The sequence below is a fragment of the Falco biarmicus genome, chromosome 1 (genome assembly GCF_023638135.1).
Source record: "Falco biarmicus isolate bFalBia1 chromosome 1, bFalBia1.pri, whole genome shotgun sequence".
NCBI lineage: Eukaryota > Metazoa > Chordata > Aves > Falconiformes > Falconidae > Falco > Falco biarmicus.
Genome location: NC_079288.1, coordinates 111,166,347 through 111,179,230, shown reverse-complemented (window position 1 = coordinate 111,179,230; position 12,884 = coordinate 111,166,347). Strand labels below are relative to the sequence as shown.

General features: G+C 36.7%; 1 protein-coding gene across 4 annotated transcripts in view; it reads right to left on the bottom strand.

Moving 5' to 3' along the window:
• Nucleotides 1-12,884, bottom strand: part of LRBA (LPS responsive beige-like anchor protein) — a 411,064-nt gene that overhangs the window by 85,071 nt on the left and 313,109 nt on the right. For all 4 annotated transcript variants that reach the window (XM_056360770.1, XM_056360786.1, XM_056360779.1 and 1 more), the window contains one exon: nucleotides 11,846-11,998. In XM_056360770.1, the coding sequence (XP_056216745.1) occupies nucleotides 11,846-11,998 (153 nt within the window). The remainder of the gene's footprint in view (nucleotides 1-11,845; nucleotides 11,999-12,884) is intronic.

Sequence of the window (12,884 nt, the reverse complement as noted above, 5' to 3'; positions counted from 1 at the left end):
AATGGCTCTGATCTGTCCACACTAGCAGTAAAACTAGGCTTAAAAAAGCTCTGGGTATGAGCTCTGTTTGTATGCAGCTTTGGAATGGATTTTAATCACAGCTTAATTCTGGTGTATACACAGCCCAAGGGTGTGCTGCGTGATGTGCTTGCATCAGTCTGAAGGGAGGATATTGATGGTGCAGACATCCAAGTCTGCTGCAGTACAGCTCCTTCATGTGCTTGTAGCATCTTAAAGAAAGGTTTAATAAATGAACTGACTCTAAATAAAATAGCCTTAGCAGAATATGCGGCAAAATTGAATTCCTAGTTTATTTATATTAGTTTAGGCAAAATATATTAAAAAACTATCATTAAAAAAAATTATTCTGTGATTTATTGTGAAAGCAGAGAACACTCCAGCAACTCTTGGAGCATACCCTCACCATCTTCCACTCCTAATCCTCATTACAAAGTTCTTATTCTGCCTCAGAAAGCAGATGGCAAGAGATAATGTCAGTAACAATTAGAAGGCTTCACTGCCTTTAAGGACTCTTCTGTCATACACTTGTAATATTTTTTTCAGAGATTTTCAGAAATAGGATACTTTGCACTATTTTATTCAAGGCATACTGTTTGGAACACCCCAAAACAATTCCACAAGTTTTGTTCTATTGGTTTCTTTCTTTCCTTTAAGCAATGGATAAAGTTGTATTTTCTATTAATTAAAAATAAAGACATTACACATGAAAAGTCCAACACTACTTGTACAATGTGTTGTACACATTGCAAAACTTAAACCACTTGAGTTTCCTAATATTTTTAATCAACTTCCTCTGAACTACTTGCATGCTGCTGAACTTTTCGTGTTTTTATTAGCCCAGTTCAACTCTCACTAACAACTAACTTGGATCAGATCCAGAATTTCTACTTTAAACTGTGGCTTAAAGAAATCGTACCCATTTGGACAAGGACAAACACAAAGAACCTCACAAGAGTATATATTATGTCACTTTATCTATGCAGAATTTTGTCTGCTTATGACCTGTCTGAATGTCAATTATATTTTTGCTATTATTAATATCTTTAATCTTGTTTTAAAAGCTGTTGCTTTTTGTTAACAAATACCAGTCTACCTAAATAAAAGCCAAAGAGGAAATAAAACTTCAGAATGAAAAGAAAAAAATGCTGAGGGGTAGGTAGGCTTTGTATGATTAATATGTTGGAGATTCATTTTGAACATTAAGTATTTAAGATGGAGAAATGAAAATTACTTTCATAAAGAAATAAGCCAGGCTGGCTTGTTTCTAGAGCCTTTGTGTTACCTAAATGTTATCTTTCCATAGCAACACCATCCAATATCCTCCTAGTAAGCAGCTATGTTAATGGAAGATATACCTGCCCTCTGCTGCTCGTTAAATCTCCCCTCTGCCAAAAGCTACTATGCCTCAGATCTCCTACAGACACTACCAAATGAGGACCCCCTAAATATTTCTGTCAAACTGAACCAAGCTAGACAGCTAAAACATTTTTTAACTGGTTAAACTAACCAGGAAAGGGCGAGATGAGCACAAGCAGGAGAAATTCTAGCTCTTGTGTTTTTGCTAATGGTCCTCCACTTCAGAGGGAACTTCCACGCTTCAAAAGCAGAACAATTATATTGGTTTAAATTGCAGGGTATATAGTATTTGCAGCTATTAGAGAATGAAATAAGGAAACTAAAACTGGTCTTTTATTGGATTTGGTTCTGTAGTTGACTATAGCTCTCACAAATTTTACTAAGGCAGTTCAGTAGATCAGCAAGTACTTAAAGGGATACCTTGCAGGTAGCATGTGCATCCTTTTATCTAATAAAGATTGAGAGTAAAAATTACAACCCAAGAGATTTGGGGTTGCTTGAATTGCTTCAAAAAGAGAAACTGGAAAAGGAATGCACAGTATCTGACTATTTAAGTGTGGACCAACTATCTGACTAAAGGAACTGACTGCTCGGTACCTTTATTACTTGGGTGAGCATGACCTTGATTGCCAAAAGCCTGCATTTGTTTTGCGAAATACATTCTCCTACTTGACTGATGGGCTATAGTTTGGCCTCCTTAAACCAAAAGGGCTACACCTGAACTTCCAATTAAAGGGTAACAACTGGCAGATGTGAGGGAACATCTAGCAGGAGGTTGATGCTGAGCAGATGGGCTGGGGTGCAGCAACCTTTTCCATCAGTTTCCACCCACTGCTTTTGCAAAAGCGCATAATCATCACAAGCTTGACACTACACTTCCCCAGCAGCAGTACGATACTCCCTGCAGAGCGCTGTGCTGCTGAAGTTAAACTAATATCAGAAACACAGCTAACTAGAGCTTGTCTAGTCTACAAGTCCGCACGCTTGACAGCGGTTTAATGAGATACCTACTTTGTGACAGACAAAATAGTTAAAGAAGTTTCCACTCCAAAACGTTTGCACTTGCACTGCATTGCGGTTACTATGCCTTTGTTTGTGCCAATGCCACTGCCGGTAGAGCATTATTGTAAATCAGGTTACTCAAATAATCACCTAGGTTAGAAACAAGGATTTTTCATATCATTTCAGTGATGTAGTTTTAAGTATGGCTTCACAAACAATTGTTCCTAAATAAAGACACAGATGGGGAAATGTGGTGAGGGACAGAAAGAAGAGATGGAGGACTTACCTTAGCTACATCCCTGCAAGTCCTCTATGTTTTGGAACTATGCCTTCAGGTTTTCCTTTCTATAAAGCCAGAAGATGTGTTGTACAGGACTAAAGCATCGTTGATTTGATACAGTCAAGGAAAAGATCCTTCTATTTATTAGAGCAAGAAGAGGTGTGGTACTGTTTCTCTCATGAAACTCTCATATATTCCTCTAGAGCTTGTCTTAACCACTGAATATAAGATCTTGCATTTTATATTACATGTTTTGTACTGCCTAACAAACTGGGTATCTTTTAACAAACAAATGTCCACAGTTTGTTTCTGGTTCCTGTTGTTAGTCTTCATGTTCCCGAGTCTAATTACAGATTCTGAAAAATATGACCTTGTAGCAAATTTTAATTTTCCATTTCATGAACAATTTTTACATCCTTATGTTATGAAATACAGAATGCCATTTCCCGATGCATCTTCTCAATACTATTCATTATATTATATACTTTTATTGTTCTCTTTCCTACCCTCCTCTCTTCCAGGACAGAGAAACTCTTTTCTCACACGAGTGTTTTTTCTATCTCCACATCGTTGTCATAAACTTCCTCTGAACCCCAGATGGTTTTAGCAACATTACTGTTCCTCATCCCAGGCTTTCAAAAAGTGGAGTCTTGCCAGGGAAAAGCACTGAAAGCAAAGCCTCAGCTGACTTTTTTTGTACCCTTCCATGTAGGGCACAGATGGCCATGTTTTCTCAACCCCTCCCCTACTTCAGCTGAAGACCACAAATTCTCGCTTTATTTCTCCACAGCTCAATGTATGTTACCATGCAAATGTTACCAAAATCTCACTTTCTTTTCCAGCACCTAGGGTAGAAACTTCTCTACATTCTGACCATATTACAAGTGCTTGATTTAGAACAAAATACCCATTAAATTCAAATTTAGCAGTGTATTTTCATGTATGATCGATAAATAAACTTTAGACAACACTGAAACAAATCCTACAACACCATATCCTACCGGGTCCCTCACCAGCATTTCCTGTTGCACGGAATTCCTGACCATCACTAGCTTGCCTTACCCTAGAAAAAAGTTGGGAGTATTTCTCTGCAAAGCAACTTCCAATCACAGACTAATTCTTAGTAAAGCAAGTAAGAAACTACTATCGCTTTTAAACTTTTTTTCTCCCTTACTCTATACTGAACTTGTGATGCAGTTTTTCTATGTTAATCAAAATTCTTCACACATTTCCAAGAGCATCCCTCAGATAAGCATTTACGGGGAGTGCCCAGGCACAACATTCAGCGAACAGACAAACAGAAGACAGACAGATTTAGTGAACACCTGTTAAATGGGGCAATGGCTCCAGCACAATTGTTTCCCACTTCATTTCACACAGTAATAACTTTAATGTCCTCCATGGACCTGCTTTCAAACACCAGTTCTACAATATCAAACAACAAAAGTGCTGAAAGCAAATTTAATTGCCTAGATTGCTTCCAATCAGCTTTTTTTGGATAAAAGCAAATTTACCTACCTTAGGTTTCCTTTTTTTTTTTTTTTTTTTAAACTGTATATGCTCAAACTGCGTTATCACTTGGCTTTTTATAATCCTTCCTGATTGCATATCATTCTCCTCCATGTTTTAATATTTATCATGCTATGATAAATTCTCTTACCCTATTCGAAAATCTGCATCTTTCATCACTGGCTTCAATGTCCATAGTTCTAGTTCAGGCTTTGTTTCCTTTTGACTCTTCTACATCCAACCTGGCTTTTTTTTAGAATTTAACCTCCTTTTTGTTTCATTTTGCTCTCATTAAAAATATTTGTACGTTTTAGTTTTTCTCCTGCTCACCTTGTTTAGTCTCAGACATCACTAAGATAGATGCATTACCGATAGCTGTGTAATGTCATAATGATTAGCAAGTAATTTAAACTGGTTTTAGAATGTGATAGGTTGGGGTTTTTAAATAGGAGAGAATTATGCTAGGATTATTTAATACCTTGAACTTTTTGATTTATGAAGATTGGCAAATTTTTACCTCCTAGCTTCTTTTGGTTGGTTGGGTTTTTTTTTTTTCCACAATAGCAAAGACAGACAGACTGCCCAGGCAATCACATTCTGTAATTCCATTAAACTTTCTTTTTTTAAGAAAAGTGACATCTGTCACACTTTCAGAAATTATTTAAACGCAAGCATGTGTAGACTTATTTTTCTTATTTTACTCTGCTTACAGTCTTGAAGTCCAGAGTTTAGTTGTAACTTCAGTAAAGTAACTTGCATGCAGAGTTTAAAGAGATGGTAGGAATCGCAAACAAGATGTAATGAAGGTATTGTTATGGAAAGAATAGATTTTACAAACCCTGCTTCCCTGTTTACATATCTGGATTGGATATAAATGAGATCAATGTTTTGGCAAAAAAATGGTGATACGCTACCTTGGTTACTGTTTTCATTGAAATGGCAAAAATAAAAAAAGGTTCTTACATCACCACATTTGCTTTTTACTGTATGTTAACTTTGTCCTACAGATGCTCCTTTCCAATATATTCCATCATATATATTAAACCCTGGCTTCCAATATTAGCATATTTTGATGCGTTACGAAACCAAAACTGAATGCTTTCAGCATTCCTTAGACAAGTTCTATTCAAAAGCATGGCTCAAGTTCACTTTTCATTACCTCCCTCATACTCTTGAATATATTTGACTTTCATTGTATAGTAGTCTCCTTTACAAATTAATCAATAAAAAATCTTACCTGAAAATTAGTAAAAGCAATATTTCAACAGAACTAAATTTAAATAAATTTAATTACTGGCCATATTTCTTAGATGGCACTTCAATAAAAATTAACTATTCTTATACACGCAGAGTCAATTGTACACACAGAAAAATTAGTCTGCTTTTGTTTATTCCAAGATTTTCAGATTCTTTTCTAATAGGCCATATTTAACATTCCTTTAGAAATATTTCTTTGGTGTTGGTATTCTACATGGACAGACTGCAAGGGAAACCAGACAATCCCTACAAAGGCGCACTGCGGTCGTGGAAGCACTTTCTGATGAAAGAAGGAATCCTGCTGCTTAAATTTACTCACATTTCTTCAACCATTTAGGAGACTTTCTGTGCTCCTTTGCCTGTTAAGTAGCTGCATGGTGCAGCCCCTGTGCTTCCCAGGACTGCCTTTTTTCCACAGACACGGAAAAACATTGTGTTAAACAATATAAAACTTTTAAATACACAAAGTCCAATATGCCAGAAGACTGAACCTTTCACACCCACCTTTGCTGAAGCAGAATATTCCTGACAACTTGCTGGATTAGACTGTTAAGTTTATGAGACTTCTATGAATGGAAATGTTTATTTAGCCTGATACAAGGAATCTTACCTCCTGCACAAACCTTTTTCCATAGTCACAGCTTGAAAGCAGCATAAAATGAATGCAACATAGTGTTTTAAGATGCATTGTCAATAGTTATGTTTAAACACACACCTATTTTAAATGCATCACACACACACGGCATAGAAATACAAGTATTTGCCAGGAAAAGCATTTTACTTTCCAACTTACATTTTCTATTATAAATACATTAAAGTGATTTTTTCTAAAAAATTGAAATGCTTATAGAGGTCACAGATATCCTCCCTTCAGAGAATATTGTATAAATCTTATACTGTATATAAATTATAATTTACAAAGAAAAGCCACACGAAACCACTAAACATCAGAAATACAAATGGAAGTAACATTTCAATCACATAGATATTTCAGGAAGTAAAGAGTTTGAAAGAACTGGTATCAAAACTCTTCTCCTTTTTCCACCGTGATCCATCACCTCTCTTCTAGATGAACAGTTATCTAACACGCCAACAGGATCATCTAGAAGAGCCTGAGTGAAGAGTTCACAGGGCTATGATTTTCCTTCTCCTGTATTCTACACTCACATTCTGCAGACATTTCTGACCAGCTGGGATTGCCAGAAGCACCCTCATCACGCAGTGCACACAGACCAACTGCACTCTAGATTTCTAAGACTACATTGAATCCCACTTCAACTAGAATTTCAAAGCAGGTGCTGTTCAGGTAACAACTCTGATGTTGCTAGTTAGTTAACCTAGCTTTCATTTGAGCCTTTTTGCTGCTCTCTAATGTTTTTAACACATGTAACGAGTGAGCTATTACCAGCAATATATGACTAATAATCTAGCACTGTATTGCTAGTAATCTGCACTTCTGAGCCTTAATTCATACAGTTCATATCCACATTATTTTCTACAGCACTTGCTGTAACACCTTTGTAAATACACAGCTATAGAACCAGGGAAACCACCATGGACGTATTTTTCCAACATATTACAAAAAACCCAGTACATTCCAAGCTACAGGCACTACCTTAACTGCTGCTTCCATATCTTTAACTAATAGAAATAGTTTTAATAGACTGAAAGTAGCATAATCTTCTTGAAGCCAACTTGTATGTTTTTTTTAATCTGTTCACTTCCCATGGATAGGAGAGCATGAAGACTCACAAAAACTCCAGTTCTGAGTATTGTTGGTGTGGTAGTTGGCAGGAAATGTTGTTTTTTCACTGTTTTCTCGTGTAAGATGGAGTAGCCTGTGCTAAAAAGTAATGCACCGTATTGACCAATAATGATCCTCTAATTCTCCCTGTAGATCCTTCTTACCAACCGGTCATTCTTAATACTGATTCATTTCGCTCCACTAAAATTTGCATTAGGGTGAATGGCTGGTCTACCATTTCTCTCCATTCTACTTATCATGCCAGGGTAAATTTTGCGTATAGTACCTTTATGTATTTAAGTATTTCATTTGTTTCAGAAAGCATCCTAGCTTCCAATCACTACATTTTCAATTACTTGAAAATTGGATTTCAAAACTTTCAATCCAGCACAGTAATCTCATCAGTATTCTAATTTGTCCTGCATTTTCCCCAGCATTGAATCAAATAGATAAACCACTAATCATGAAAGGACTAAGTCTGCAATAAAGCACAAAATACTTAAATTGAGATATATTGCGGAAAGCTGTCTTAACAGACCTCAACAACTTTATTATCAATTCTCAATCTAATTCTCAAAAAGCTGAGGCTCATCAAAACTACGTGAAATTTAGTTATTATCAGTTGATTAATAGTTTTAAATTAATTCTTACCTATTCAGACATCCAACCTTCAAATGACAGGAAAAAATAAACCACTCTACTATTTAGAACAAGCAGTACTGTGTTATCGGGATTTTTAGCTATTCCTAACTATCAGTGGGAAGTACGAGACATTTCCTTGGGCTGCACCTGGTCTTTGTGAACGTCAACTTCGTCATGCATGATAAGAAAGGCATTTAAAATTTCTATCAACTTTAATGGAATAATTAACACTAACTCCAGCAAGTAAATTTAAATTCCTAAAAGAGAAAACTATTATAAAGGAGGGCAGCTTACACAACTAAGACTGTGAAGCCAATAAAAAGACCCCCGAAAAATCTAAGTTTTAAAGTCTATTTCAGTGCCTGGCAACTACTGCTATATTTTTTGTTTAAGATTTCTGTATCCAAACATCTGAACATCTGTATCTTTAAACTCTTCCCTTCCCAGTCTACTTCCCACTTCTTTTTCCTATAGGTCTCTCAGAAGCATGGGACAACCAAAAAATTGTTGGGTATTTTCTTTTTGTTGGATATCAGACCAAGTTAGCATTCTCCCCTATGCTCACATACTAAAAGCCCTAGAGACATCATAACTTGGAAATAATAAAAGGAAGGATGCAGTAGTATGTTGCATTTGAGATTTTTCTCTTTTGTTGGGGGAGGAATTATAATTTTATCTCATTTAAAAGTTTGTGGTTTACTTTTATTAAGCTAATACTATAATTCTTATTATACACATATGTATGTGTATATTACGTGTATATACATATATGTATAAAAAAGATGGAACTATACCATAACACAATTATTGTCAACTGCATCTGTGTAAACTGGAAAATATTTTCAGATATCTTCGCAGTTATTCTGAGGCATTATATACAATAGAGCGCTTTAGAGCTGTACAATAAGGTTTCATAACAGAAAAAACCCCACCACTTTTCCATCAAACTGTAGACTGTTTCAGAGAAAATTATTTCTTCCCCCGCCCCCCGCCTTGATTTGTGCTATTATAAAATATTGTGCTTTCACAAATACAAAGTACCAACTGTATGCAGAAGCAATACATGCATTTTACGCTTCTTCAACTGGCTTAGAATGGCATCTTGATGCTATCATTTAGCTCATCATGACATTCCATCAATCAAAACCCAGTTTTAATTATACAACATTCTGCTTTTTCTCTCAGAGCAAACACAGAGGACATGTGTGACTATCTATTTCAATTAAAATACATACTCCGTAGAATTAAAAATAGGTTGGGAATCACTTTTAAATCAGCTATCAGCCTGTCAATTAATGTTCTGAACCCCTGCTATTGACCCAGTACTGTACAAGCTGTTATTATGCACTGTCCTACATATCATCTGTTCCCCGGGCTGGTTGGTTCCAGAAAGACAGACAGCTGCAACAGTATATCCCTGCTCAACCTGAGGACCATCTGACTTTAATTGTAGCACACAGCTTGATGTGGGTCTGGTTATGAGAAGCCAAAGTATCACACTGTAATAATCTGGAAAAGCAGAAACCTGCCAACACAAGGCTGCAAACAGGGGCTTGGGCTGTCTGGCTGGCTGACGGGCTGCAGGAAATATGATTAATGAGCAAGGTATAATGATATCAGGAACCCGATTAGCACCACAAAAAGGTCACAGATCAAAGTAGTATGCATTTCATGAGCTTCAATCGTTGTAGAAGATCTGTGGACTTAAAGAGGTAAACTGAAATGCAAAGGGGAAAAAATATCTATGTGTGATAGCTTACAAAATGAGCACTTAAAATACTATAATCACTATTTCGTCTGAACCAGGGAGCAGTAAGGAAATATTAACTGAATGAATCGGCCCGTTCCACACTGTAGCAAGCTCTTTTTGCTAGCGTTTGTGAGGAACTGATCTTTAAGCATTCTTCCTAAACACACCTAGTCTACTTCAAAATAAAACAATGCTGATGGTATCCAATCCACTAAATATTAACGAGAGAAAGCAATTTAATACTTGCATGTAATTTTCTCAGTTTTATTCCACTGAAAAAATGGCAGATTACAGAGGGCATCATCCATACCAGCACTAACAGGGCCACCACCACCACGATAAGGTTAACTACGTCACACAGGAGCAGTTAATGCAATTCATTGGCACAGAGGTTTGAATTTAATATTACCAGACTGACGAAAAGTTGGTGTCTGTATTATAGCACCAGCACCAGGGACCTACAGTGTTATCAAAGGGGACGATGTCTGGCACACTTTAATATACCATCACCTGGTAAATTATTTCTTACATTTGTAATTAACTTAAGCTTTAAAAAAAATAATCTGTTCTGTCCAATTATACGATACTTGAAAATTGCATGTACCTGTAGAAGTCCATCCTGAGAACACAGCACAAGTGAGACCTATCAAAAACAGCTGCAAGAAAGGCATCCACTAGTAGCAAAGGCTTTGGGAAATGATGGGAGGATGAGGGAAGGGTGACAAAAACCTGGAACCAAGGCTAGAAATAAGGGAGAGAAACCTAAGAGCGAAAATCTTAGAATGGGAGGAAGCAGGAGATGGAGAATAACTTCACAGTGGGGAAAGCCAGATCTGTAATTAATAAAATGAGAACTATATTTCATGCAAAAGCTACAATACAACAGTCACAAGAGATGAAGGCCACAGGCTGCCTTGGACAAGTCTGCTTAAGAACACAGCTTTGCATTTCTCAGGTTTTTCTGAATCACCGACGCACGCCAAGCTCAAAAAGGTGTCAGGCTACCTCCCCAGCCTACTACCTATCAGCACAACTGCAAGATCAAAAGTTGCGTCTGAATATGGTTTGCCAAGTAGTCCTGCTAAATGTTAGTGTATTTCATACCTCATTTAAATAAAATTTGCACATACTTCTATATGAAGCAAAACACTAAATTCACCTAACATAATTTGTGATTATTACGGTGCACCCTACAACTGCCTGCAGGAATCCAGGCCAAATAACATTTCCGAAGACCACGGTATCGTGTCACCAGTAAAAGTGCAGCATAAAGCATTCTGACAACGTACACATCACAGATTCCTTCTGATGTGACTGTATTGCAATTATATGAATATGAGGTCTGATGTTCCGCCAACAACAGAATTTTTTCAATTCCCCCTTTCTAGCTTAGGAATATTAGGGCATTATTAAGTCTAAGCCTGGTAGCTGAAAAGTTTTTGAGAGTTTCTATGCCTTAATTCAGTATTTCCCAGTTAGCTGACTACCACGTGAAAATGCAGCCTCACTTGTCAAGTTGCATTAAAAAAAGCTTCCCTAATTTATTTATTTTAGCACCACTGATGCAGATTCCTTTCATTCTGAAAAGAGCCCAGGGTAACAGCTTTGGGCATGTGCTGTAACACCAACAATGACACTGTAACAGCTATTCTGTAATTCATTACACTGCCTGGAGGGCACCCTGAAGCCAGGCAGTGCCAACAACCCGATTTTCCTAAACAGGGAAGGGAACAATAACACAGGTTTGGGGAATGAAGCAGGCAAAGGAGAATTCAGTTCTATTTTCTTGTAAAAAACACTCTGAAAAATATCACTTTAATGGAAGAAATGGAAAAGGTGGCAGCAGATTTAAAATGCAGCCTTCTTTCCCGAGGCGTTCACTGATCTTTGGAGCTAAATGGATACTGATATTAAAAAACCCTAAAACTGCATTTAAATAATCAGAGTGACAAATATTTCTATGATTAAACAAGCTTTTTCAAGTCTTCTGTGAAGTGACAATTCTATTAGCTCTTTAGAACCACAAGAGCTGACATACAAATGGGATAAGATCTCCTGCATACTTAGACCACACAAACTTTTTTTAGCAATTCTAAAGAATGACCAACACCCTATGCCTTTTTTCTTCCAAAACTTGTAAATCTAACACTTCTTCAGATTATTTCAGCCATACTCATACGTAAACTACAAATAGCTGTATATTGCAAGCAAAGAGCCAAACTATTTCAGAAGAATCTTGCAAGACCAACGTTACTTGACCGATACTAGAAGATAGCCATCTTACCAGTCTGTTTATGCGAACAAATTCTTCTGGGGTTTTGGCCCATGGTGGAAGTTCAACATCAGACACAACTGTTCCATCATCCATTACTCCAAGATTGTAATTGTTGCTGTTGACAAATATCTCTGGGAGGTAATAGAATTCAGGAATCAATTCCTGTAGATAAATGAAAAACAATGCCATATTATAAATTCTGTCACAGGATGCACTTTGTCATGTTAAAAAAAAATAATGATTAGAATGTCATTAGGCAAAGAGAACATACAAAATCCTCCCACATCGCCCTCCACCCCTAGAAGGAGGAAATCCCCTCTTTCATACTTTCTACAATTTAAACCTTTGGATAGGATAAATCCTAATGTTTGCAACACCACAAAGAACGAACACACAACAGGCTATAAAACAAAAAGGTCAAAACATTGGTTTTGATTGCATACTATCCACAGAGAAACTTATACAATTAAAGTAATAAACATCACCTGGTAGAAATAGTATTCAGTGGAAAGCAACAGACAACTAAGGGTGTTAAGAAGTTGGGGAAAACTGATTCTTTCGCATTCTAATACAATTCATATTTTAAAGTGCTGATGCGCAAATGGCATTAGCATTTACAGAGTTTGCCTGAAAGTAATGCCATGTATGTTAATTACAAAGGTGTAAAACCCAGTTATAGTCCTAAAATAAAGGGTCTAAGAACTTAATGGTAAGGCTATTATCTGAGATTGTTCAATGCCCAGAAATATATTATTATTTGTAAATTCTAAAATACCTGCAGTTATACCACATGTTCAGAAAAAAACCCACATGGTCAAAGCTGAATCGATCAATATTTTTCTTTCATGAAAAGGTCATTAACTCAATTATGTGTCCAATTTATAATTACAGGGAAGCATTATGTATAATTTGACACACACACATGAAAAAAAAAGGAAGGAATTGCACATGGTTACAAGGCCTGTGTATGTGCTAAATTCCTTGTGAGGAGCATCACTGCTTTGAACAAGAGTGCTCTATGGGGCTGTGCCTAACAGGAGTGGAAGGT